General features: G+C 41.7%; 1 protein-coding gene across 2 annotated transcripts in view; it reads right to left on the minus strand.

The window, feature by feature from the left end:
• The window catches only part of ZNF777 (zinc finger protein 777), a 40420-nt gene extending 24478 nt beyond the window's left edge, over positions 1 to 15942 (minus strand). Inside the window, exons 1-4 of one of the 2 annotated variants that reach the window (XM_069083080.1) lie at positions 15775 to 15934; positions 14589 to 14668; positions 10840 to 11688; positions 7231 to 7357 (exon numbers count right to left, since the gene is read on the minus strand). In XM_069083080.1, coding sequence (XP_068939181.1) covers positions 7231 to 7357; positions 10840 to 11679 — 967 coding nt within the window. In that variant the 5' untranslated portion in view covers positions 11680 to 11688; positions 14589 to 14668; positions 15775 to 15934. Of the gene's footprint in view, positions 1 to 7230; positions 7358 to 10839; positions 11689 to 14588; positions 14669 to 15774 lie in introns of both variants that reach the window. The other variant, XM_069083071.1, reaches the window with a different exon arrangement.
• Between the last annotated feature and the right edge of the window lie 11433 nt (positions 15943 to 27375).

A 27375-nucleotide genomic window follows, 5' to 3' on the forward strand; every position in this document is an offset into this window, starting at 1 on the left:
CTACAGAACCCACAAAGTGACAGAGAGAAACAAATCTGCTGAAGGCAGCCTGGCAGTCCGTCAGGAAGGGTCTATCGCACTGACCTGGGAGCCGAGTGCAGTCCCACCTGAGCCCCATGGTTCCAGCCCCAGGGTAGCCCTGACCAGTGGCAGCCACAGGCAGACTTCAGGAGAATGAATCACCAGCAGCTGTGGCAGTTTCCAGACTCCTCAACTCATAAACACCAAAGACAAAGTAAAAGGTCAGTGTGGAACTCTGTTGGAACAGGGATGGGAGAGTGTGGTGGGTCCCTGACCCCAGAGGGAGAAGCAGTGGAGGTGTGGTGGCTGTACAGCCTCCTTGGTGTGACTGCCTCAGGAGCTCCTGACCTGCAGATAGTAGGGGGACTAAACAACCATTCATAGGGTAATGGCTTTTGCTTTAACCTGCTTGGATTTGGATCATGGTCTTGGGTGGTGGTCCTGGTACGTATGGCCAGTGAGCCAGAGTGTTGTGGGGGCTGTAGAGCTCCTCATAGCTCTGGCAGCTGCAAAAACCCCAGCAATTTGGGACAAAGATCTCTCCATTGTGGAAGCAGAGTTCTACTGTGGCAAAGAGCTCAAAAGTCAAGTAATTGACTGGCAATATGAGCAAGCTGAGGAAGCACAAACAGACCATAGAATCCTTTTTTGGGACAAAAAGGATCAAAGCATGGAGTGGGAGGAAGACAATGAAGTCAGAACTCCTGCATCAAAAGCCTCCAAGAAAAATATGAACTGATTACAGGCCATGGAGGAGCTCAAGAAAGACTCTGAAAATCAAGTAAGAGAAGTGGAGGAAAAATTGGGAAGAGAAAGGAGCATGATGCAAGAAAATCATGAAAAGCAATTCAGTAGCCTGCTAAAGGAGACCCAAAAATACACTGAAGAAATTAACACCTTAAAAAATAGACTAAATCAAATGGCAAAAGAGGCCCAAAAAGCCAGTGAGGAGAAGAACGCCTTAAAAAGGAAAATTTGCCAGATGGAAAAGGAATTTCAAAAACTAACTGAAGGGAATTTAGATTGGAGCAAAATTAGATTGGAGCAAATGGAAGCTAATGACTTTATGAGAAATCAAGATATTATAAAACAAATCCAAACAAATGAAAAAATAGAAGGCAGTGTGAAATATCTCATTGGGAAAACCACTAACCTGGAAAATAGATCCAGAAGAGATAATTTAAAAATTATTGGACTACCTGAAAGCCATGATCAAAAAAAGAGCCTAACCACCATCTTTCAAGAAATTATCAAACAAAACTGCCCGGATATTCTAGAATCAGAGGGCAAAAAAGAAATTGAAAGAATTCACTGGTTGCCTCTTGAAAAAGATCCCCCCCAAAAAAAATCCTAGGAAAATTATAGCCAAATTCCAGAGTTCCCAGGTCAAGGAGAAAATATTATAAGCTGTCAGGAAGAAACGAATATTGTGGAAACACAATCAGGATAACACAAGACCTAGCAGCTTCTATATTAAGGGATCAAAAGGCTTGGAATATGATATTCTGGAGGTCAAAGGAGCCAGGATTAAAACCTACCCAGCAAAATTGAGTATAATGCTACAGGGGAAAATATTCAGTGAAATAGAGGATTTTCAAGTATTCTTGATGAAAAAACCAGAGCTGAATAGAAAATGAGACTTTCAAATACAAGAAGCAAGAGAAGCATGAGAAGGTAAACAAGAAAAAGCAACCATAAGGAACTTATTAAAGTTGAACTATTTATATTCCTACATGGAAAAATGATAATTGTAACTCATAAGACTTTTCTCAGTATGAGGATAGTTGAAGTGAATATATATGTATACATACATATATATATATATATGTATAGGAGGGTGTATATGTATGTAAATATATATGTGAGTGTGGGCATATGTGTGTACATGTACACATAGACAGAGTGCACAGGATGAGTTGAATATGAAGGGATGATATATAAAAGGTAAAATTAAAAGGTGAGAGAGGAATTTATTGGGAGAAGGAGAAAGGGAGAGATAGATTAGGGTAAATTATCTCATATAAAAGAGGAAAGAGAACACTGTTACAATGGAAGGGAAGAGCAGGAAGGTAAAAGGGATTAGGACAACCTTATTCTCACTGAATTTGGCTTAAGGAGGGAATAGCATACACACTCAATTAGGTATTTTACCCTACAGGAAAATAGGGGGGTAAGGTATAAGAGGGAGGATGATAGAAGGGAGGGCAGATTGGGGGAGAGAGTAGTTAGAAGCAAACATTTTTGAAAAGGAATAGGGTCAGGGACGGCTAGGTGGCACAGTGAATAGAGCGCCAGCCATGGTGTTAGGAGGACCTGAGTTCAGGACTGGCCTCAGACACTTAACAAAAAAAAACTAGCCGTGTGACCTTGGGCAAGTCACTTAACCCCAATTGCCCTTCAAAAAGCAAAAAAAAAAAAGGGATAGGGTCAAAGGAGAAAATAGAATAAGTGGGGGACAGGATAGGATGGAGGGAAATATAGTTAGTTTTTCACAATATAGCTACTATGGAAATGATTTGGGTAACTACACATGTACAACCTATATTGAACTGCTTATCTTCTGGGGGGTGAGGGGGGAGGGCAGGGGAGGAGGGAAGAAGAAAAAAAATCTGGAAGTCAAAGTTTTAAAAACATGCTTTTTTTACATGTAACTGGGAAATAAGATATACAGGCATTGGGGTATAGAAATCCATCTTGCCCTACTAGAAAGTTAGGGGAATGATGGGGGAGGATATAAGAGAGAACAGATTGGGAGAAAGGGTATTCAGTAGGCTTGCTATTTTGGGGTGGGGGTAGAGGAAAGATGGGGAGAAAAAACTGTAACTCAAAATCTTGTGGAAATGAATTGTTGAAAACTAAAAATAAATAAATTTTTAAAAAAATAAAAAATGGACAAACTAATATTTAAATATATAAAAAAAGAAAAGTTCCAAGTGCCACGTACTAGAAATGTTAGCAGTAGCAATAAGAGAAGAAAAAGAAATTGAAGGAATCAAATTAGGCAAAGAAGAGAGTACACTATCACTCTTTGCAAATGACATGATGATAGACTTAGAGAATCCAGTAAAAAAAACTACTTGAAATAATAAATAAATTTGGCAGCATTGCAGGATATAAAATAAATCCTTGGCATTCCTGTATATTTCTAATCAAATCCAACAGCAAGAGATAGAAAGAGAAATCCCATTTAAAGTTACTCTAGACATTATAAAATATTTGGGAATCTACCTGCCAAAACAAATCCAGGACCTATATGAACACAATTACAAAACATTTTTCACACAAATAAAGTCAGATCTAACTAATTGGAAAAACATCAGTTGCTCGTGGCTGGGTTGAGCTAATATAATAAAAATGACAATTTTACCTAAATTTAAATTACATATTTAGTGCCATATCAATCAACCTACCAAAAAATTACTTTATAGAGCTAGAAAAAATAGTAACAAAATTCATTTGGAAGAACAAAAGGTCCAGAATATCAAGGGAATTAATGAAAAGATATGCTAGGGAAGGTGGCCTAGCCATACCAAATTTTAATCTGTATTATAAAGCAGCAGCCATCAAAACTACTTGGTACTAGCTGAGGAACAGAGTAGTTGATCAATGGAATAGACTTGGTACAGGAGACCCAGCAGCCAATGACTATAGTAATCTACTGTTTGATAAACCCAAAGACCCCAATTTTGGGAATAAGAATCCACTCTTTGACAAAAACTGTTGGGAAAACTGGTACATAGTATGGCAGAAATTGGGCACAGACCAATATCTAACACCGTACACCAAAATAAAGTCGAAATGGATGCACAATCTAGGTATAATGGCTGATACTGTAAGCAATCTGGGAGAGCAAGGAATAGGGAAGATTTTATGAAGAAACCAGAGTGAGCATTATAAAATACAAAATGGATAATTTTGATTGCATTACATTGAAAAGTTTCTGTACAAATAAAGCCAGTGTAACCAAGATTAAGAGGGAAGTGGAAAATTGGGAAAGAATTTTTATAACCAGTGTCTCTGATAAAGGCCTCATTTCTAAAATTAAAAAAAAAAATTCAGCTACCATGGAACCACAGTCAAGGTCACACACTATTTGGTGGCCTCCACTATGAAGAAGCAAAGGACTTTGATATCCCAGAGGACAAAGGATATAGGCTATTGTCAAGAACAGCAAAATTGAAAATAATCTTCGGGTGGGGGTAGGGGTGGATTGATAGGGATCTTTAATGAAAAAGAGAACTTCCAAGCCTCCCTGATTGAAAGACCAGACTGAGCAGAAACACTGAAGTTCAAACACAGGAGTTAAGAGAAAGATAAACAAATATAGAGAAACTAAACAAGGATAAATGGTTTATATTTTAATATAAGGAATGATGTATGTGTCCCTTCTGAACCCTATCATCTTCAAGAGTCACAGAAGGAGACTAATTAGAGGGAAGGCTTGGTGCTTACTAAATGCCTCCTTGAACCTCATAACAACCCTGTGAGGAAGGAAGTATAAAGATTATCATTTCCACTTTACAAAAAAAAACAAACCCTGAGGCTGAGGGAGAGGTTAAACAGACCTCTTGCCCAAGGTCACAGCTCTGTAGATTACAAGTGTAGTGATGGCTCCTCTCTGCTCACCAGGATGCCTCTCTTCTTGGCTAGAAATGAGTTCCATTCAGCAGCCCTTCAGGAAGAGTAGGTTTGAGTGGAGATGAGGGCAAGAGTCAAAGCCTGAAAGACTTGTTGGGGTGATGATTTTACAAGAAGATTTTATATCTTCTTGTTGATTTTTAAAAAAAGAAAGGAAAGAGAGGGAAAGAGAAACATATGGGGGTGGGGAAAAGGGAAAAGAAAGTTAGGGGAAATATTCTCATGTAATCAGGATTCAAAAGTAGAAGTCGACAGAGAGGAAGGAGAAGGAGGGAATAGTTGATACCTTACTCTTATCTGAATTAGTCAAAGGAAGGAAGAGAATGCATTCACATATACACACAATTGGGTTCAGAAATATATTTCACTCAGCAGGGAAATAGGAGGGAAAGGGGAGAAGAAGAAAGTAGGAGAAGTAAATGGAAAACAGATTAAGGGATGGATTGTTGTGGATAGTCCTTCATTTTCGAGAAAGGCCAATGACATCCCAGGTTGATGTTTTGACTTGTGCATGAATTGGATTTAAGTGAGGCAACATTGCACAAAGTCATCAGCCTCACTCTCTGTTTCTGAGTCACTGAAGTCCAGAAGCAGGACAAAAGTCAAGATGATTGGCAATGGCCCAGGATGTAGTAGATGACCTTGGTATGTTTCATGCCTTGACCAAGCTCTGAGCGCCTGCTTTAGCCATCTTTATGGCCGTTGGAACAGACTGTTATCATTTACCCATTCTGCCAGGAAAAATCTTTGCATGCTTGGGGCAGACATTCCCCTCACTCACTGACAGGTTTGAGGCCTGTAGTTTACCCTCAGCCTGGTTTAGGTTTAGCCCATCTGCTGAAACAGATTTGCTGGGGTATGGCCGCTGTACATGCTACAGCTTCTTGGAGCCACAGGTGAGAAATGGGTGAATCACTTAGCAAAATAAACTCTCAGGATGTACATTGTGGGAATTTCCACACTAGGGTTCTCCATACTAATAAAATCACAGGTCCGAACCAAAAACAAAGACCATTCTCATATCTCGAGTGGTGAAAGGTCATGTCTTAGGCCACAGAGCACGTTAGTGGCAGGGGCAGGATTAGAATTCCCCATGCCTCACGTCACAGGATACTGTTCCCTGTCTTGTGCCACCATGGTTTTCTTCCTTATGCTTAATTCTCAGAATCTGCTACTTCCTCTCTTGCTTCTGTGCTTCTTCTATGCATCCAAGACAGTGAATCCAGAAATGAGGCCTAAATCTGTCCTGTCTCCCATCTCTCCTCCACACTGGGGGTGCTTTCACTGTGACTAGCCACTCAGGCCATCACCTCTGACTCTTGCCCTCATCTCCACTCAAACCCGCTCTTGCTGAAGGGCTGAATAGAAATTATTTCTAGCCAAGAAGTGGGCAGAGAGGAGCCATCACTGCACTTGTAATCCAGAGAGCTGTGACCTTGGGCAAGAGGGCAGTTTAGCCTCTCCCTCAGTCTCGGGGTTTTTTTTATTTGTAAAATGGAAATTATAATCTTCGTACTCCCTTCCTCACAGAGTTCTTATGAGGTTCAACAAGACATTTAATAAGCACCTACTAAGTGCCAAGCACTGGACTACAAACTAAAACAAAAACCCAGCCCCTGCCCTCAAGGAGCTTACAGTCAAACGGGAAGAAAAACATGCAAACAACTAAGTACAAGATACACAGTAAATGGGGGGTAATCTCCCTGAAAGGCCTCAGCAGAGGTGGAATATGGGAGGGGCTGGGAAAAGCCTCCTGTAAAAGGTGGGATCTGAGTTGAGTCTTAGAGGAAGCCAGAGAAGTCAGGTGACAGAGAAAGGCAGAGAGAGCATTCCAGGCCTGAAGGGCAGCAGGGAAAAGGATGGAGTTGGGTGAGAGAGCGTCCTAAGGACACTGGAAGGAAGTCAAGGGTAACAAGAACACCTAAGTGTGAAGAGTTTTAAAAGCCAAATAGAAGTTTTCAAACTTGATCCTGAAGCCACTGGAGTTTACTGAGCAGAGAGGAGACATGGTTGGAGCTGCATCTTAGGAAGCTCAGTTTGGCAGTGGAGTGGAGGATAGCCTGGAGGCAGGCAGAGCCCCCAGCAGGACACTGCAGTAGTCCAGGGGTGAGGGGATGAGGGCCTTCACCAGGAGAGAGGGAGATTAGGCAGGAGACCTTGTGAAGGTAGAAAGGACAAAATCTGGCAACAGATTGGGTACGTGAGGTGAATGAGTGAGTGTCCTCTAAAGCTACAGGGAAGAGGGGAGAGATTTGTGGGGAAAGTTAATGGGTTGTTTTGGCTATCTACAGGACAACTAGTTTGAGATGTCCAAGAGGCAGCAGATGTAGTCAGCACATGGATATGAGGAGAGAGCTTAGGGCTGGCTGAAAATCACCTGCATAGAGATAACTGAACCCAAAGGACCTGATGAGATCACCAAGTGAGCCTGTGTAGGGGGAGAAGAGAAAAGGGCTCAGGATAGACTCTGGGGAAAAAAGGACCATTCGTGTATGTGAACTGGAGGCTCAGGTAAGATAACACATATAAAGTATTCTACATGGCTAGTATTATTAAAGAAGTGTTCCTTACCCATTGAGACAAGAGATTCATAGTTGCCCCTCATCACATTCTTGTAAAGTTCCTTTTGCCACTCAGACAGGTTCCCCCACTCCTGTTCTGAGAAATGGACTGCAACATCATCAAATGTGACTGGTACCTGAAATCACAAAACAGACCCTCAGCACTGTCCATAGAGCTGGGAAGGACACACTTAGACAATTTTAGCACAAAGAATATGGCCCAGATCTGTTTGAGATTCACAATATAATCCAGGGAACACCCCAATTTACAAGTAATATAGAGAATACATTTAGGGCAGGGACTGCCTGAATGGCTGCATAGCTTAATATCTTAATTCTGAAGTTTTATCTGAGTATGGGCCTAAGGAAAAACAATTAAATATCACATCTATATAACTAATGCACTAGTGAAACCTGACTCTTTTCAAGGGTAATCCTGAAGAGCCAGAGCATGACATCCTGTTTCCAAAAGAAATCCTAAAAATCAGAAAACTCAGTTGATTTTCATTCCATTCATTTCATGCTGACATTACATTCCACAATATTATAAGACTGGAAAACAATAAAATCCTGAGGAGAAAGAATTCATGTTACTGTTTTCCATGTCAAAAGTTAAACACAGGTTGAAAGATACAAGCCAGAATACAACTGTATTACAAGAAAGGAAAAGGCTTCACACCATGGATTCTTCTTTTTTGGTCTGGATTTGTGATTTCACTGGTAAAAGGAAACTCTACCTATATAGATCATCAACTGTTATGCAACTTATAGTATTGCTTGGCAAACTGAAAATAAGAGGGGCTAAGTGACAACCAGTATGGGCCAAGAAATGGACTCGAACCCAGACCTTGCTGACTCTGAGGCCAGCTCTCCATTCACAATGCCATGCTATCTCTTTTTAAAGTTACTTCAAAGGTTTTCCTTAAATACAAGTCTAAAATAATAACTTACAGCCCCTGGAAATACATTTTAGAATTTTTTTTTAATCTAAATGTGAATCTGGGAGTACTAATGAGTATTATATTTTAAATCAAGCAAAGATCCATGTTGATATAAAAAACTCGTATGAAAACACAGCTGCTTTTTTTCTTGTCTATACCCATGACCATAATGGGTATACTGGAGACAGAACTAAAAAAAGCATAGGCTCTAGCATCTTTTTCTTGAAAGCACAGACTATTACTGTAAGAAGGGTCCTTAGAGGCCAACTGGCCCCCTCTCCCAGGAAATGTTTGTGCAGGATCTCTGAGGGGTGGTTGGCTATCTAGCCACTGCTCTTTGAGAATTCAGCAATGTTGAGGCGGCTAGGTGGCACAGCGAATAGAGCACAGGAGGTCCTGGGTTCAGATGTGGCCTCAGACACTTAACACACACAAAAAAACAAACTAGCCATGTGACCTTGGGCAAGTCACTTAACCCCAATTGCCCTCCAAAAAGCAAAAAAAAAACCCCATTTTTTAAAATTAAAAAATAATAAAAAGGGTGGCTAGGTGGCGCAGAGAATAAAGTGCAGGCCACAGAGTCAGGAGGACCCAAGTTCGGTTCCGGCCTCAGACACTTAACACCCACACAAAAAAACTAGCCGTGTAACCTTGGTTAAGTTACTTAATCCCAATTGCCCTCCAAAAGGCAATAATAATAATAATAATTAAAAAAAGAGAATTCAGCAATGTCAGTGTGGGGCTCTAAGTTTTAGAAAGTTGAACCAAAATTTGCCTCTTCTTTATTTCAAGTCACATTTTATAAATTAAACTAACTTTCACCCACTGGTCTTATCTCTACCTTATTAAACAATATAGAGTAAGTCTATAACCCTTCAAATGTTTGAAGCATATCTCCCCTTCTCTAAGCTAAATGTACCTAATATAATATGGTTTCCTGACATCTAATTATCCTGGTTACTCTCCTCTGGACATCTTCTGGCTAGTCAGTGTCCTTTTTAAAACTGGGATTCCAGAAAAGGATCCAGTCCTGCAGATGAGCTCTGACTTGTGCAGAATGGAAATCACTTCTAGACTTACCACATAAGACTTACCTATCAATGAACCTCAATGATCATTAAGAGGCTGTGGGACTTAGGAGACTGAGGGTCACTTAGATTGGAAAGACCTGGGTCCAATTCCTGTCCTAAAAGAATACTACCCATAAAACCACAGGCAAATCACTCTTTGTGTCCCAGACAATTTTCTAATACAATAAATTACAGAAGGGTCACTGATCTATATCTATGGAGGGAATTTTCACATTGAGAGAACATTATCTATAAAAACAAATGGCCACTGTTTAACTCTCTTGGCTCCATTTTAATCTAGTGGTCAACTAAAGCCTTTAATTTTATGAGCTGTTACTAAGCCCAGGATCCTCCATCCTGATTCTTGCGGATCAGATTTTGTAAAAAAAAAAACAAAAAACACAAAACCCAAATCTAGGACTTTACACTTATCCCAGATAAAATTCACACTGTTAGCTTTGGCTTGTGGAGATACTTAGGAACTTTGACTCTATCATCTGTCATCCTGGCTTTTCCTCCAAGTTTTATGTCATGTGGATACTGGAATAAGTCTACCATCTCTGTCTTTGTCCAAATCACTCATAAAAAACCATGTCGAACAACAGTATCCCATAACAATCTCTCAGCCTCCCAGGCTAAGATGGGGGCATAAATCAACACATTTTGGGTGTGGTTGTTCAATCAGCTGTGAATCTTCTCATTACTATTATCATCTAATCTCCATTTCACCATCTAATTAACAAGGATATTATGTAAGATTTCATCAAGTATTTTGTTGAAATGAACATATACTATATCTTACAGTCTCTCTCTAATCTATTAACCTAGTTTCCCTGCCTTAAAAGAAAATAAATTATTTGGCACATCTTAATCACCTAATGCTGGATCCTGGTCATCATTTAATTCTTTCTTTTTTACATGTTTTTTAGTTTTTTTTAAAGCAATAGGGGTTAAGTAACTTGCTCAAGGTTACACTGCCAGTTATTTCTGGGTGTGGTGCTAAGTATCTGAGCCCAGATTTGATCCCCAGGTCACCCCGACACTGGAGCCGGTGCTCTTACTCGCTAAGCCACCTGGCCGCCCCTCATCTAATTCTTTTACCTTTACTTAGCCAGTACTGAATTATTTTTGATGATTACTGCTCTGTTGTATAGTTTGACATCTGGTACTGACAGACCCCCTTTCTTCCCATTTTTTTTTCCATTATTTACCTTGAGGTTCTTGACCTTTTTTGTTCTGCCAGATGAATTTCATTATTCTTTTTAATACATCTATAAAGTAACAATAATCCTTTTGTAGTTTGGCATGGCAGTAAAAAAGTAAATTAATTAGCATTGTCATTTTTATTATATTGGTTTCATCTACCCATAAGCAGTTAATATTCCTCCAAATATTTAAGTCTCTCTTTTTTTAACTCTAAAGAATATTTTATAAATGTATATTTTTGTTAAGAAGAATCCCAATATATTCTGCAGTTATTCTGAATGTTTCCCTTTTCTTAGACTCCCCCTTGACCCACCCCTTTCCCTTTTCCACGAATCGAACTCAACTAAAAGGAATTTTTAGTTCGTCCATTTGTTGTCATCCTGCCATCCAAGAAAGGTTTACCTTGGGAACTTCTCCATTGCTGCCTGGGGGCAGTCGAAGAATCCAGAAATTCCTATTTTTCAGCAAGTTTTCCATATTCTCTAACCTTCTCTGCAATAAGCCATACTCCTGGAGCAAGGTGCCCAGTACAACCCATTTGCTCTCTAGGTGGTTTGCAAATTCCACAGCTGTCTTTTCACAGTCACTCAGCTTTTTCTCAGCGGTCCCGGTCCGCCCCTCCAGAGTGAGTAACCTCATGGCCTGGGCTTCCACTTTCCTCTCCACTGCTTGGATTGCAGCCCATATTGCCAAGCGGGATATTTCAGCAGTCTGAAGTGGAGTTTCCTTCTGAGAGGCAGCAGAGGTCTGAAAGGGAGTGTCCTTTTGGGAAACTGGATTTTGCAGCAAGGTCTCCATCTCAGCTTCAGGAACAGTAGGGGAAAGGAGCAGGGTTTCTTTCTCAGGAATTTCAGGGGAATGGAGTGGGATTTCTTGATAATGAACAGGATGGGACCTAAATAAGATTTCTTGTTCGGAAGCAGCTAGGGGTGGACACTGAGTTTCAGGCTGGAGAACAGGGGGATGTTGGAAAGTGATTTCTTGCTCAGGAGAAGCAAGAGTTGGGAGTGAAATTTCCCTTTGGGAAACAGGGTGCAGTCGGCCAGGAGTCACTTTCTCAGGAATGATGTGGGGTGGGGCTTCTTTCTGGGGAATGGCAGGGAATCGTGATGGGGTTTCTTTAGGGGAAAGAGAAGAGTACTGGGCTGGAGTTTCTTGGAGGGGTCCAGCAGGTGAGTGAGGGAGAGTTTCTCTCTGAGGAACACTGGAGAATGCCAGAGGTGATGGTCGCTGTGTCTCCATGGCTAGTTCCTGAACATGTTTGTAAGGAAAGAAATAAAAAGACAGGACTGAGACTTACATTCCCAATATGGCAATTAAGTTAGGCCCAAAAGATAACTGATCACATCACAGAGGTGTAATTATATTTATATTATATATTTATTTATATATAAATATATATTTAAATATAAATAAATTATATTTATTATAGATAAATTCTACAGACAGAATTAAATCTCGTGTCTATTTTCATCATGAATGTGCTCTTAAGGAAGCTGTACCTAATAGTTCATATTGTCTCTGGGTTTAATATAAAAGATAATGCTATGGTTATTAATTATAATAGTAATATCTTGAATTTGTATATAGTACCATACTATCAAAGTGCTTTCACATTTATGCTCTTACTTTATCCTTACAATGAGGTAGGCAAAGAGGGATTACAATCTATATTTTAAAGATGAGGAAGGTGAAGAACAAGAAACATGGCAAATAAGCATTGGCACTGGGACTAGAACCCTGGTCTCCTGAATTCCAGGGCTATTTCCACTATATCCAGATAGATATTACAGTGATTATGGGACCTTCCTCTCTCATTTCCTAATAGGATAAGGACTACACAGGTGATTTCCTTAGTGTAGCCAACTCACACTGAGAGGCTCAGTGACTTGCTCAGGGTCACAGAACCAGTATCAGAGGCAAGACTTGAACCTACCTTTTTGACTCTATTCAGTACATGAGGATACCTATCAATATCTCCTAGAAATGACACACAATCTTTTTTTTTTTCTTTGAAATATCCCAAAATGGGGGTAGCTAGGTGGCACAGTGAATAGAGCACTGGCCCTGAAGTCAGGAAGACCAAGTTCAAATCCAGCCTCAATACTTACTAGCCATGTGACCTTGGGCAAGTCGCTTAACCCCAACTGCCCTCCAAAAAGCCAAAAAAAAAAAATATCCCCAAATAAAATGTTTTAAGTTTCTAAGTAGATTTTTTTCACTAAAGGTTGCTATGATGGATTTTGGATCTTAAAAGTGTTGTGTTTATCTAGTACCTTTCATAAAGATAATTCAAATTCATATAGCATGTTCACTCCCCTGAGGAAAATCCTGAGATAAGTATCACAAGGATCATTACCCTCATTTCATAGATAAGGCAACTGAAGCTTAAAGATACTTAAGGACTAGCCCAGAGCCATGGGACTAGTCAATTCCAGAGCTTAGGTTCAAACCTAACACACTTTCTGCTATTGTAACATACTACTTCCTACAGACTCACTGGGTTAGATGGGGGTCTTTGGGCATTCAGCCCAGCCTCCTGCTCAAAAATATGCTCAAAAAATGAGTATCAATTTCAAGATGTTACTGGGATGAGGGGATAGTCTCCAACTAAAAGCAACAGGATTCCTCCAAATAGTGGATGATGGAAGCCTCTGACTGTGGCACAATGATGCTGTAAGTATCCCTGTGAAGGCTAGGAACACAAGGTCAAGGACTAGAATTGAAAAATCAAATAGATTCATTCTGCTACTTGTTTCTAGCTCAGTTATAAGATATGGAAGAACGAGGGCTAAAAATGAAGTTTTCAGGATAATATATGAATTTAATATATTTAAATTCAAGCTGTTCTGAATAATTACATGACTTTATCTAAATGGAAAGAAGCCTAATATCTTTAGGGAAAGTAAGTTCCTAATCTACAGGGTTACTAATATTTCAACTACCTAGACAGCCAATATCTTACTTAGACTAAATATAAATTTCTCTTGCTACAATTTTTGTCCATTTCCTCTTACTTTGTCTTTCATGGACATGGAGAAAAGCTATCCACTATGTTCAATCAGTAAAAATAAATCATGATTACTGAAGTCTTGAAATTACGGTAAATAATCACAATTCCTTTAGACACTAATTAAAAGTTCCTCTGGACCATTTCTAAGTCTTCCATATCTATTCATTCATGCATTCATTCATTCATCCTCTTTTTCAAATAAAAGTGAGATGAGATAGTTTACCTTATAATGTAACAGAGAGCCTAGGGTTCAAATCACTGGGGAAATTTTTAGAATATGTCTAGGAATCAAAAGACCTCTGTTCTACACAGGGCTGTAGTTCTAATATTCTGAAAATATCTTAAGTATTCATTAACTCTCAGGCCCTTAGCACAGAGCTTGGATCTTTGTAGGGGCTACAAAGCAGACCCTGCCCTCAAGGAATTTACAATTTACAAAAGAAGGCAAGGGCATGGTGAAAAAAGGTGGTAGAAAAAGCTTCAGTACTGACTGGTATCCAGGGGCCCATGTTTGAATCTCACTTTTCCTACTTACTACTTTTAGAAACTACCTAGAAACTCAATCAATCACTGAGCTTTACTGAACTTCAGTTTCTTCATCTATTAGGGAAAAAAAAAAAAGAGGGAGTAGGATTAGATCATTTTTGAGGAATCCTTCAACTCTTATGGAGGTTGGTCCCATAAGACCCTGACTAATGGGATGAACTTTACTATTGTACCATCTCACCTGAGGGCAGGGCTTAGCTGTGGTCCTTTTTACAGAGCAGAAAATAAGACATAAGGCATGTGATTAATTCTCAGTAATCTCATATGTTTTTCAGTTTAGTGAGTCTACCAATGACTAGAAAAATGGAAACCATCCAGGAGCCAAGTCAGTCTATCTGAAGAATCAGGAGTTTAACTAGTACAGCGTCTTTCTCTTTAAAATGTGGCTATAATCTAGTAAATAAAGCCTGAAGAACAGGAACTTCCTGCCTCAAGGACTGGTCTGAAGAATAAGGAATTATTTTTTCTGTTTTCTCTAGACAGATCTGTACTTTCCTCTTATGGGTTTACAGAACTTTATATGAATCCAAAGGCAAAAGAAGAAAGTTTCTTTAAAAACAAAAACAAAGTGTTCTTGCTATGATTTCCTCACCAGTCCTAGTAGCCTGTGATCTAATCTGAACCGGACTAGATGACTTCAGAGGTCCCTTCCAACTCTGATATCCTGTGGTTCTGTGAGGCAAGAAAAATAAATAAATAAATAAATAAGAGATTTTTAGAAGTTAAAAAGAAAAAAGCTAGAGTGATCCATCAATCCATTTAATTCCTAGAATACTCAAATTCACACACATCAGTCTAAAACTCTAATTTTATAGGGGGTTATCTTGTCGAACCTTTTAAAGCCTTTAAAAGATTATCATACAATTTTCTCATTTACTGTCCTTTCTTTTCTCTGTGGTTTGAGTTCCCCAGAATTGTGGTCATATAACAGAAGAAAAATCTTCGCCTTTTTTTTTTTTTAATCCTCCATGTATGAACAACTTAAAAACAAGGGATACTTCTTTTGAGGTCACAGATGCTGGCAGGGGGATCTAAGGAAGTTGTAGGTTATTTCTTTGTCACGGGGAGCTGCTGTCGCCCAGATACCTGCTCAGAGGAAGGGCATGAGGCTGGGCAGCAGCTCCTAGGCAGCAGCATGCCCTCTGGCCTCCCATCACTCGGGGGCCCTGAAGTCCGTCGTGGGAGCCGATGGGGAGGTGGGGGGGTGGGGTGGGGGCGGAGAGAAGGGGACTGGGGGGGGGGGGGGGGCGTTTGTCCTGGGGCCCCCCTTGCCCTCTCCTCTCTAGGGATGGAGACCCTGGTCCAGACCATCCCTGAATGGGGGGCCCTTCGAGCCCGTCCGGACGGAGCCCGCAGTGCAGGAGGCTCCCCTCTGCCCTCCCCAATCCCCGAGAGGCAGGGCTTTCTCCACGAGTAGGCAGGGAGCCACGGATGACTGGCTGCATGACCTTGGGGCAGGTTGTTCCCTCTCCCTCCCAGAACGCGAGTGTGTGCGCCTCGATAGCCAGTCAGAGAAATGGGCTGAGCGGGAGCCGCCTGCCCAGGGGGCCAGAACCAGCCCGCTCCCCGGGAGCCCGGCCCCGGCATGACAAGCCGCCGCGCCCGGCTCCTGCGGGCCGGGTGGGATATCCGCAGCCCGGGGAGGCCGCGACGTTCCTGGCTCGGGTCCCCTAGGGGTGGGGGGCCGGGCTCCGGCCGGCGCCCCTGCCCCCGATCGCTGCTCCCGGACCCCCCGCCCACCCCGCTCCCCAGCCGGCCCGCGCGGCGGCATCTCTCACCGGAGCAGGCGCCGCCTCGGCCATGGCCCTCGGTCTCTCTCCCAGGCCCCGGAGAGGCTGCGGCGCGAAGGGCTCCGGGGCGTCCGGCCCTTCCCCGTCCCCTCCTCCTCCGCTCCCTCCCGCCCCGCTCCGCGCACGGGACCCGCGGGGTCTCGGGCCCCCGGGCCGGGTCGCGCCGCGCTCTCTGGACGCAGGGGCCGGGCCGCGCAGTCAGCGCGGAGGGCGCCGAGCCAGCGGAGCCCCGGAGCCAGGCGGCGGCCGGGCAGGGGCCGGAGGGGGAGCTGAGAGGAGCCCCCGGAGTGCCGGCCCGGAGCTGGGCCGCCCCCGCCTCCGCAGCCGCTGCGGCCCGGGCCCCACGCTCAGCCCAGCCCTGGCTCGGCGGGCTCGGGCTCCGGCTCCGGCTCCGGCTCGGGCTCGGGCTCCGCGCGACGCTCTCGTTCCAGCGCCCGTTCAGCAGGGGAGCTGCACCGCAGCTGCCATGTTGATACAAACTGCATCCTGGGAGGCATGTCCCTCTCCGGCCGCTTAAAGAGAAACGCGCCGAGGCTCAGCCGAGCTCGCACCAACACGGACAGCTCCATCTACAGCTGGTAGGAGCGAACAGTGCAGGCAGCGCCGGGCGCGCGCCGCGCGGACACGCCCCGAGAGCTGGCTAGCGGGCGAGCGGGAGAGCCGGCTGGCGAGCGGCTCCCTTGCACGCCGCCCACCGCCGTGCTGGACTCGGGGCTGACCCGCAGCCCACCTGCCTCCCACCTGCCGGCCTCTCTTCCCCAGCCACCCGGGGAAGAGGCGATGAAGTCGCTTGCTCCTCGACACCCGAGGACCACTCGGACCCCGGCACTTTTCCTTGGTGCCTGGATGCTGAAGAGCAGAGAAGCGCGGTGGGTCACTCTATGGCATCCCCAACAAGTGGTCAGCCAGCCTCCAGACTGGATGGGGAACTCACGGTGAGCTAGAGGCAGGAGTTCATAAAGTGTACGTGTGACGGACCCTTTTGACAATCTAGTGAAACTTATGAATCCCCTCTCAGAATTTTTAAATGCATAAAATAAAATACATAAGACTATAAAGGAGGACAATTATATTGAAATCGTTTTCTATAAATGAGGCATTACATATATATACATGTGTATAGATCTATATCTACACATATCAATATCTGTCTATATATCTATCAATCTAATCTATATATAGGTATGTAGATTGTATAGATTAGATTGATAGATCTAGAAAAATTTATGAAACAGATGAGTCAGTACCTGTCAGTTGTCAAGCAAGCTCTTCACAAACTTTAAAGCCATAGAATTGTTTGCTTCATTTCCTAAAAAAAAAAAGCTTGCTCAGCTTTTGGCTAAGCGTTAGGAAGTTTTTCTTCCCTTACAAAGATCATAATAAGCCTGCCCTTCTGCAGCCTGCTCCTAGGGCTCTTGGTTCTACATGCAGGGTTCAAAGAGAATGAGTTTAATCTTTCTTCCCTCAGATGACCCTTTAAATGTTTGACGTCAGGTCTACAATCCAATTCAGTCAGAATTTGTTATGAGATTGCACAAGGTGTAGGAAAGCAAAGATTAGAGAAAGAACTGACCTTACCCTCAAAGAGCTTATATTCTTCTGACCATCCATCATTTTTCTTGGGTGTTTGGGTAGGGGTGGAACATCCCAAAGTTCCACCAAGGGCTTTCCTCTTGACATGGTCTCCAGGTCCCTCCTCACCCCTGATCATCCTCCTCTAGACAAGCTCTTATTTGTTATAAGCCTTCTTAAAATGAGGAGCCCAGAACAGAACACAATCTTCCCCATGTGGGGTGACTGGGAGAAGGGGGACTGTCATATTCTTCATTCACTCATTCAATCAACAAGCATTTTTAAAATGTTTACGGTGGACTGTGCTAGGCGGAGCTGTAGGAATAGGAGGCGTCCAGGTAGCACAGCGAGTAAGAGCACCGGCTCCAATGTCGTGATGACCTGGGGATTGGATCCGGGCTCAGATAGTTAGAACCCACCCAGAAACACCTGGCCGTGTAACCTTGAGCAAGGTACTTAACCCTGATTGCTTAAAAAAAAAAAAAAAAAGGAAAGAAAGATAAGGTGATTTTGTGGAAGAGGCAGCAGCAACTGAAGGAATGAGAAAAAAACCTCATGGAGGAAGTATTTCAGCTGAACTTTGAAGAAATTCTGTAGGACATTCTAACTTAGACAGTATCTTACTCAATGCCATATAAGATCTAGTGAGCCCTTTATCACTCACATTACACTTTTGACTCATTATGTCTGCATCCTGCTAAATAATAGTACTCACCTCCCAGGGTTGTTGAGAGGATCAAATGAGATAATTGCAAAGTGCTTAGCAAACACTATATAAATGTTAGCTATCATTATCATCAATGAGATATGGGAGAGGAAAGAAGATGGGGGAAGGGAAGGCAGGTAATATTCTAGTTCAATTTTTTGTTGTTATTTTATGGATGTATTTTGTTTTTATGTCACATTTATGTCTGAATATAACTCTTTCTCCCACCCATGGGGGTTTCCTTTGTAGCAAAGATTTTTTAAAAAAGAAAACAATTCAGCAAAAACAATCAATATATCGACTGACAATATATGTAACATTACATACCCAAAGTTCTCCATCTCTACACCTCAGTTTCTTCCTCTGCAAAATGAGAGTGTTTGATTAGGTGAACTGTGAGGTTCTTGTTATCTCTAAGAGCCTATACTCAAATGAATGGGGATGGCAAAGGTCCTTCCCTCTCTTTGTCCATTTGGCCTGGAATGCATTCCTACCTTAACTTGATATCTCATAGAATCCCTAGTTTCCTTCTAAATTCTATTTAAGAGGCACCTCTCACATAAAATCCTCACCTCCCCATATGCCAATCCTTCCCCCACACACACATTTACAATGTATTAATTTTGTATGTACTTATCCCTGTGCACGTTTTCTTTTCCCACCCCCAGAAAGTAAGTTCCTTGAGGGGAAGGGACTGTTTTATTTTTCTTGTTTTTGAGTTCCCAGCATCTAACATAGTGCCCAACACACAGTAAGTGCTTAATAAATGCTTGTTGATTGATTGATTGTTCCTGCTCTCATTGGTAAAGCACCTTATCCCCCTGGGCCTCACATAACACCTTAAATCCTTCTTAGGCATATATATATACATACATACATATGTGTGTATTTATGTATTGTACATAATATATGTATATATTTGGACATTCATTCAAAATTTCCAAAATTATTATTTTCTCCCTCCCCTTATCCATCTTTCCCTACTTCCTTCTGCCCTTTTCCCCAAATACCTGCTAAGTCTTACACCTCCTATTCCTGAAGGATATTATTAGTGTTCTGTAGCTCATTGATCTGTCTAGATGTTCTCCCCGTTTCCTGTCTCCCTCCTAAACTCAACTCTTCTGATTCCTATTCACCTGAACTAACACACTACTTCTTACCCCTCCAATTTCACTTTCACAGTGTACCTTGTATTAGTTTGTTAGCCTTCCTGCTGAATAGAAGCCCCTTGAGGGCAGGGTCTACATATTTTTATTCTTTGAATCCCCCACAGCATCTAACACGGGCAGGAATTTGCTTGTAATAGGGATACAATAAATGCTTGTGGAGTGGAATTTTTTTGAAAGTGGGTATCTGGCAGCGGGCCATTTCTTGAACATTGACAAGAAGCTTTCAGGGACACCCCATCTGAAGTCAGAGAAATACAAAGGAAAGAATTCTAACCAGAATCAGACATTCACATATTAATGTGAAGTATTTTAACAAGGTTTCCACCACCCACATGCTCACTTCGATGAGGGAATGGGATTTTTAATAGGAAGAGATAAAGAAGATAATTTGGGACTCAGGGGGGCATTTTAAAGTCATTCTACCAAGGTAGGCTTGGGTGGCTTGTCACCTCAGGGGCATCGAGAGCATTGCAGTGGCGGGAGGGATACTTGGTAGGCTAGAAAGGAGAGAGAGAGAAAGGCAAAGAATGAAGACACTAAAAACAAATGTTTTATCCTGAAATCCTCAGCAAGGATTCCAGCTTCCTCAACATCCCATTTCCAGTGACTTCTGAGTGGCAAAATCTATTTTGAATTTTAAATATATACGTATGTATATTTGGTTCAGATGTGTTTCTCTTCCTTTATATCCCCAGCACTTAACAAAGTGTCTGACACATTATTAAGCACTTAATAAATGCTCATTGCTGATGATTTATATATATATATGCATATAGAAAATATATCTCTTAAGTCCTTGAGGCAAATCTTATATTTTCCACTTGCTCATAAGAAGCTCCTTGCCTCTCCAGGAAGTAGAACCTCTTTGGGAGGCTTTCTGGCAATGAATTTTCATTTCTCTCTCCTATAGAAGTCATCTGAGAACAACCTAGAGAGGATATTTCAAAAGTTTTGGTGTTGCTTTTTTTTTAAGTACATCATCAGATTCTCATTTCTGGGCTGAAAAAGTGAGTCTCAAAATTTCTCCATACCCTACACAAGAAGAGCTCTGATTTGAAAGAAATGACCTCTGAGGTCCCTTCCAGCACTAAAACTGTGATTCCTTTGTCCCACAGTGTTAAGTTGTGTCTGAGAAAGAGGAGATTTTTTTCTGCTTGGAAATGCAGGCTATGGAGTGTACATTCCCTTCTTTGGTCTGCTCTTAGTCACCTTCCTCTTCTCAGCTCTTTTCTCTGCTGAATTTTGCCAGCCAGTCAGCCAGCAACAAAAGTCAGCCAGTCGTACTGTGCAATGGAACCATTACAGGCAATTAGTGGGCTTCCGGGGTTTGCCTGGGTCTTATCAGAAGTCAAGGATGGGTCACCATGAAAGCTGTGGCTAGCCCAGAATGACCCATCTGGCCAAAGGTAAAAAAGTACATGAAAGGACTGGTTAGTTTCCAAAAGTCAGACGCTCTACCATAAGCTTTTTAAAAAAAATTTTTCAATTAAAAAATCTATTTATCTTCCCTACTTGAGAGCACACATGTACACACACACACACACACACACACACACACACACACAAACTGAGAACAAAATCCTTGTAACAACATGCAGCCAAGTAAAACAAATCCCACATCAGTCACATCCAAAAATGTATCAAATCTGGCCTCAGACACTTAACACAAATACTAGGTGTGTGACCTTGGGCAAGTCACTTAACCCCAATTGTCCTCCAAAAAGCAAAAAAAAAAAAAGAAAATATCTTCATAGCTTAAGAACTCTGATCAATGCAATGATCTACCAGAGAACTTTCAGAGATCTCATGATGAAACATGCTCCTGACAAAGAGGTGATAGACTCATGGTGGAGACACATATTTTTTGGACATGGCCAATTAAGCAATTTGTTATGCATATTTGTTATTCATAGAGTTTTATTTTTCTTTCTTTTTCAATTGGAAAGGGAGGAGTGGGAAGAGAAAACAAATTTTTGTCCATTGAAAAAATTAATTCGATTTTTTTTAATTCCCCCCAAATAAACAATTAAGATACTCCTAAGGGAGAAAGTTGCAATCCTAAAGAAGGGCAATACCAAAGAATGTTCAAATTACTGAACAATTGCACTCATTTCACATGCCAGTAATATTATGCTTAAGATTCTGCAAGCTAGGCTTTAGCAATATATGAACCAAGAATTACCAGAAGTAGGGGTGGCTAGGTGGCCCAGTGAGTAGAGCCCCGGCCCTGGAGTCAGGAGGACCTGTGTTCAAATCTGGCCTCAGCCACTTGACACACTCACTAGCCATGTGACTTTGGGCAAGTCACTTAACCCCAAGTGCCCTCCAAAAAGCTAAAAAAATAATAATAATAATTACCAGAAATGCAGGCTGGTTTTCAAAGAGGCAAAGGAACTAGAAACCAAATTGCCAGCATTTGCTGGATTATGGAGAGAGCAAAGGAGTTCCAGAAAAAACATCTAATTTTGCTTCATTTGCATTTTAACTTAGGCAAAACTGATGGGGTGCTGGGGTGTCTATGTTTGTAACATCAGTCTATAAAATCAATTTGTAAAACCAGTTTGTAAAATCACATTCCCCCCCTCCCCAGCCTCAGAGCATTAACTCTGCCCTTCCTCCTGCCAGCATTCTGCTTAGCAACAATTCATGAACTGCTTATCTTCCCTTAGTATAATGGCCAGCTGCACCTATGAATCCTTCAATGCACTATCTGTAAGTTAACTCCTCAGTCAATTATACACATCCTGAATCCATGGTAGCCTTGGTTCCCAACATCCATCTTGTCAAACATGACACTGATGGGTGGCAGACTAGGCACTTCTCAGTCAGTCTTGACCACTAGCTGACTTAGTGACATTTCAAGACTAAAACCACACCTCCAGGTAGCCCCCACCTTGGGCTATTTCCCAGTGAATTATGGGCAATACACCTGCGCAGTTGATATTAAAAGTGCATGTTCCTTTAAGCACTGACCACTCCTTAACTCCTCCCTAATCCCACCCTTATTCACCTAGTTATCATAATTGGCATCTGATTCACTATTGTAACTCTTTATAAACTATACCTATGACTTCTTTAAGTTTGCAGGTTCCCTAAGAACTCATGCCCGCTGTAAAGTATAACAATAAACTTTTACAATCCTGACTTAAAAGATTGCTTGGGTCCTATGAATTCATTCCAGACTGCCCACTCAGGGACTCTGGTCATTGGAGCCCCTGAAACACCTATCACTCCCTCATCAAAACCTTAATCCAAAGGAATGAATCTTTCATTGGATCATAAGATTTGGAGCAATGGCTTCACAAACAGCTCAAACATCCTTTCTTCTATGAAGTTTTTTCAAGCTACCCTAGCCACTGGTAATCTCTTCTAAGTACCACTGTGGTACTTATCTAACTTTTATTTCTCTTTTCTTATACTTATGTCTTATACCCCAAGAAGAATGTAAGTCCTCTCAGGGCAGAGCTGAATCTACAGGTGTAAGCTAAGTGCCCTGCTGCATGGTACAGGTTATAGCAGCAACTATCCATTTTCACATAGTACTTTGTGATCCACAGAGGGCTTCATATATGTCATCATTTATTTCTCTGGATAACCAAGTGAGATAGGTGGTGGTGTTCAGCCATTTCAGTTGTGTTGGACTCTTTGTGACTCCATTTGGGGTTTTCTTGGCACAGATACTGGAGTGGTTTGCCATTTCCTTCTTTAGCTCATTTTACAAATGAGAAAACTGAGGCAAACAGGGTTAAGTGATTTGTCCAGGGTCACATAGCTAGGAAATATCCGAGGTCAGACCTGAACTCAGGTCTTCCTAACTCCAGCTCCAATGTTCTATCCCTTTATTACCTAGCTACCCCAGTGAGAAAGGTAATACAAGCTTTTTCATTCTCCATATTTTATTGTTGAGGAAACAAAGGCCCAGAAAGGTAAAGTAAGCTGCTCAGAACCATGTACTTAGTAAGTGGTTGAGCTGAGATACAAGTCCTGGTTTTCTGACTCCAAAGCCAGTGAGTGCCCTTTTCATTGCAAATACTGCCTCCATGGAGAAAGAAGGATAGGAGGTCAAGGATCCAAATGCCCCAATAATTGGCAAAACTTTGAACACGTGCTCTTTTAATGACATTGTAGATTTCTGGTTTTCCTCTTCTTCCTTCCTTCATCCCAAAGCATGTTCCTCAAGAAGGTCCTCTATTAACTGGAATATTGAGACAAGGTCTACACTTTTGTCTCAGGCACAAACAAATGATTATATACTCTGGATCATCAATAAAAAACAGTCATCACCTCCCAACTTGGGTTTTTTAAAGCAGCATCATTTCCCCCTTGTTTTATTGGGGAGTCCAGGGAGTCATTTATTCTCCAAAGGTATTCAAAGAAATTAAAAATTAGAGTCACTGTCTAAATGTTGTATCTACAACTGTCTAGGACTCAATCAGCCTTGCTGTCTCTCTGCCCCCAATCTCTCTTCCCTCCTGCCTCTCTCCTTAATAGCCTGTACCATCTTGCCCACAGGTTCCAAGCTCTAGCTCAGCGCAGCAATAATAGAACACCCTGAAGAACAAATCATTCTCATTGCCCAATTGTCTCATCACCAGGGCCAGGCAAGCCTGAAACCTCCTGGCAGTGTGTGACATCTTTCATCCACCTCTCACATGTGATCAGTTGCCAAATCAGCTTTCTTCTTCCCCACAACATTTGAATCCACCCATTCCCATTTTCCTCTACAATTCCTCTGAAACCTACTTCTCTTCTGTCAATTCCTTCCCAGTTTCCTCCCAACCTCCCACCTCTTCTGCCACAGACTATTCTCCACAGATGAGGGTTTGGTCAGCCCAGCTACATAGCAAGCTCTGTGAGGAAAGGACCTCCTTCTGCACGCCGTCTAATTCCTAAGCACCCACCTACGGGCACTTATTATGGGGCTCTGCCCAAAAGGCTGGTGCTCCAGCAACACAGCTGGAATTCTCGCTGGCTGTTCACGATGCTTCCTGAAGCCTTTTGTGGGCTTGCCTTTGTTCTTCTGGATCAGCCACAGATTTCTGATCCCATCCAAGCTATCGTCAATTCCCTCCAGATTCAACCTACACTCTCCATTCCAGCCAAATAAGCATTTTGTTCCCATGCTCTCCAGGATCCAAATCTTTGCTCCAATCCATGGAAAAGGACCTTCTGCTTAACCATCTTCTGAACAATATCCTTCCCAACAAAACTCAAGGGCTACCTCCAGAAAATTCAACCACCTCTTTCCTTCCATGCCATCTGATAAAAACGTTTTTAAAAAAAAAAAAAATATATATATATATATATATAATGATATATGACAATATACTTGGTAAATATATATAATGTATAAAATGAAAGACAGAGGATCTCAAAAGTGAAGCTTAAAACTGCATTAAGACTTTTGAGATACCCTGCAGATGTATGAGCATATATGAATATGTCAGTCCATAAATTTTGAATTTGAGCCAGTCTTTGAAGGATCACAAGGAGCTTGCTAAACATTTATTAAGCACCTACAATATGCAAGTATTATGGTAGAAGTGGTTGTTGCTGTTGCTGAGTTGCTTTTTGGTCATGTCTTACTTTTTCAGACCCCATTTGGTTTGGGGGTTGTTTTTTTTTTGGTAGATACTGGAGTGGTTTGCCATTTCCTTCTCCAGATCATTTTATAGATGAGAAAACAAACAGGGTTAAGTGACTTGCCCAGGGTCACACAGCTAGTAAGTGTCTGAGGCCAGATTTAAACTCAGGAAGATGATTCTTTCTGACTCCAGGCCTGGTATTCTATCCACTACACCACCTAGCTGTCTCCCTGCTTCTATCATATATACAAGTTTACTTTTCTTTTTAAGTATATAGTTAAATTTAACCTGTAGCTTTCTAAGTTATCCTTGTTTGTACTTTTTTTCTGGCCTTCTTTCTGTTCTCTTCTCTGTATTCAAAAAAAATTGGTTTGATGACTTTTTTTTTCTTTTGCTACTCTATTTCTGTTTCCGCATCCTCCCACCCTAATTTCTTCACTGGAAGAAAAGGAAAACAAAGCCCTTATAACAAATATGCATAGTCAAGCAAGATTTCTACCTTGGCCTCCACAACCAGCCTGCACTATGCTACAACACAAAAAGGCAGTTGGGTCAGTCCACTGCCTTGATGTACTACCCATGCTGATGAAATTATGGCTTTTTCAAGTATGTGTATCTGTGTGCCCAGTTAATGTATGTATATAAATCTATTTGCAGTTTTTATGTGGGGCTGCCTAAGATGGTTATAACTGCAGTGTCTTAGGGTTGGGTGGGACCAGAGAGAACTAGTTCAACTTTCACTTGACAAAGGAGGAACATGGAACAAAGTTTATGTGACTCCCAAGATCATGCTTCTTGTTAGTGGAGGAGACAGGATTAGAACCCAGGGCTCCTGACTTCCAATCCAATACTCTTTCCATGCTGTCATATGGCTTATGTTAAGACTGAGCAAGGAATAGGTCTCGCTTTCATCACACTCACACACACACACACACACACACACACACACTCATGAATTCTTTGGCTAGGATTTTATGATATGTTCTATGGGTAGCCCTCAGAATACCATTCCTTCTATATGGAGAAGAAAGGGATAGAAAAAAGGTGGCTGGAACTACTGCAGCTGAAGGTCAGACACATATCCAAAGGAGAGATACAAAGGCTTACATAAAAACTGGGAAAAATTCAGGAGAGAAAAGTTTCCCCAAAGCTGCTTAATTTCTAAAAAGATGGGGGAGAGGCAGGGGAAGGAAGTGGGAGATTCACTTTTTCTTTTTCCGACATCTAAACATGTCAAGCATGACTATTTCATGAGTTAATCAACTTGAACACACAATGTATTTTCAGATCAACTTAAACACACAATGTATTTTCAGAAGATCCCCAAATTAACAATAAAAAGCATTTGATTGGGTAGAGCAAAAAAAAAATGGCTTTAAAGGCTATCTTCTAAGGTGTCTGCTTCCTCTGCAGATGTGATATAAAACCATCCTAGGGTCTTTGAAAGATGCAGTGAGAGATAACACTGCTTAACCACCCTCTGATGAGTAATACTAAGCAAGGTCTTAAAACAGAGAGGCAAGTCACCAAAAAGGTTTGTCACTGTTACAGATAAGTCTAGGCTATAGACTTGAATGCCTCCAGTTACTTCTGGTCACAGATGGCTTTGTGCTGATTGCATCAGGCCCAGAACTCTGCAGAGCTTACAAATTAGATCCATAAGCACCTATGAGTTTAGCCTAACTATCCACTTAGGAAAAAACAAGTGGGTGAAGAACACCTGGTGTCCAGACTAGAATACTTGGATGGAAAACCCAGAGCCAGACTCTATAGAAGAATGAGGATATGTGCCCAAAACATAAGGGAAAGAGAAAAAGATTTCACTTTGGAAATTACATAGCCATTTTAATGACCCTAAGTTTCTGTTTGGAGGGATTTGTTTTTTGTCAAATACCAATATTTTCCTCCAGTGATGCTATTTGGCTATGCATCTTCTCTGAAAAACATATTTTGTTACACCCCCCCCCCACACACACACACTGACATACAACTTTCCCTAGGGCAATGTAGAGGTGCATAGTAGGCAGATTAATTAACAAAGAATTCTGTATCATCAAAGAAACAGATGAATGGAAAAAAGAGGACTGGTTACATAGGCAGAGCAAGGAGCAACAGATGGATAGTTTTTTTAAGAGATCCAGCAGCCTCTAGCACATTGGGTAGACTGCCTGTGGAGGATGCATAAGATATGGACAGAATGAGGGGCTGTGGACTTCACCATCAGAAGGAATACCCAGTGAGATGATAGCACCATCAAAAGATTACAGTAAATTAACAAGGCACTTTAATGTGTGCAAAGGCTACTAAAAACTAGTAAATTTTTATTTTTCTCAAAATTGCATTGTTTTCCTACCTTAAGCTAAAAAGCTGCAGTCATTGTTCCCCAGTGTTGGCAGACAGGCAATCTGGTCCCAGGGGCATATTTAGAAACCTCAGGTCCACCAATATACGGTTAAAATGGAATTCATCCAACTGGGGCTTAGATTTTGATTTTTATTACAACAGGTACTTTCTGCTTCTTGGGTTTTTTTTTTCTTAACCACATCAATCTCATATG

This window comes from Petaurus breviceps, unplaced genomic scaffold (assembly GCF_028583685.1).
Source record: "Petaurus breviceps papuanus isolate PSGF00001 unplaced genomic scaffold, PetGlider_PUasm1.0 115, whole genome shotgun sequence".
Lineage (NCBI taxonomy): Eukaryota > Metazoa > Chordata > Mammalia > Diprotodontia > Petauridae > Petaurus > Petaurus breviceps.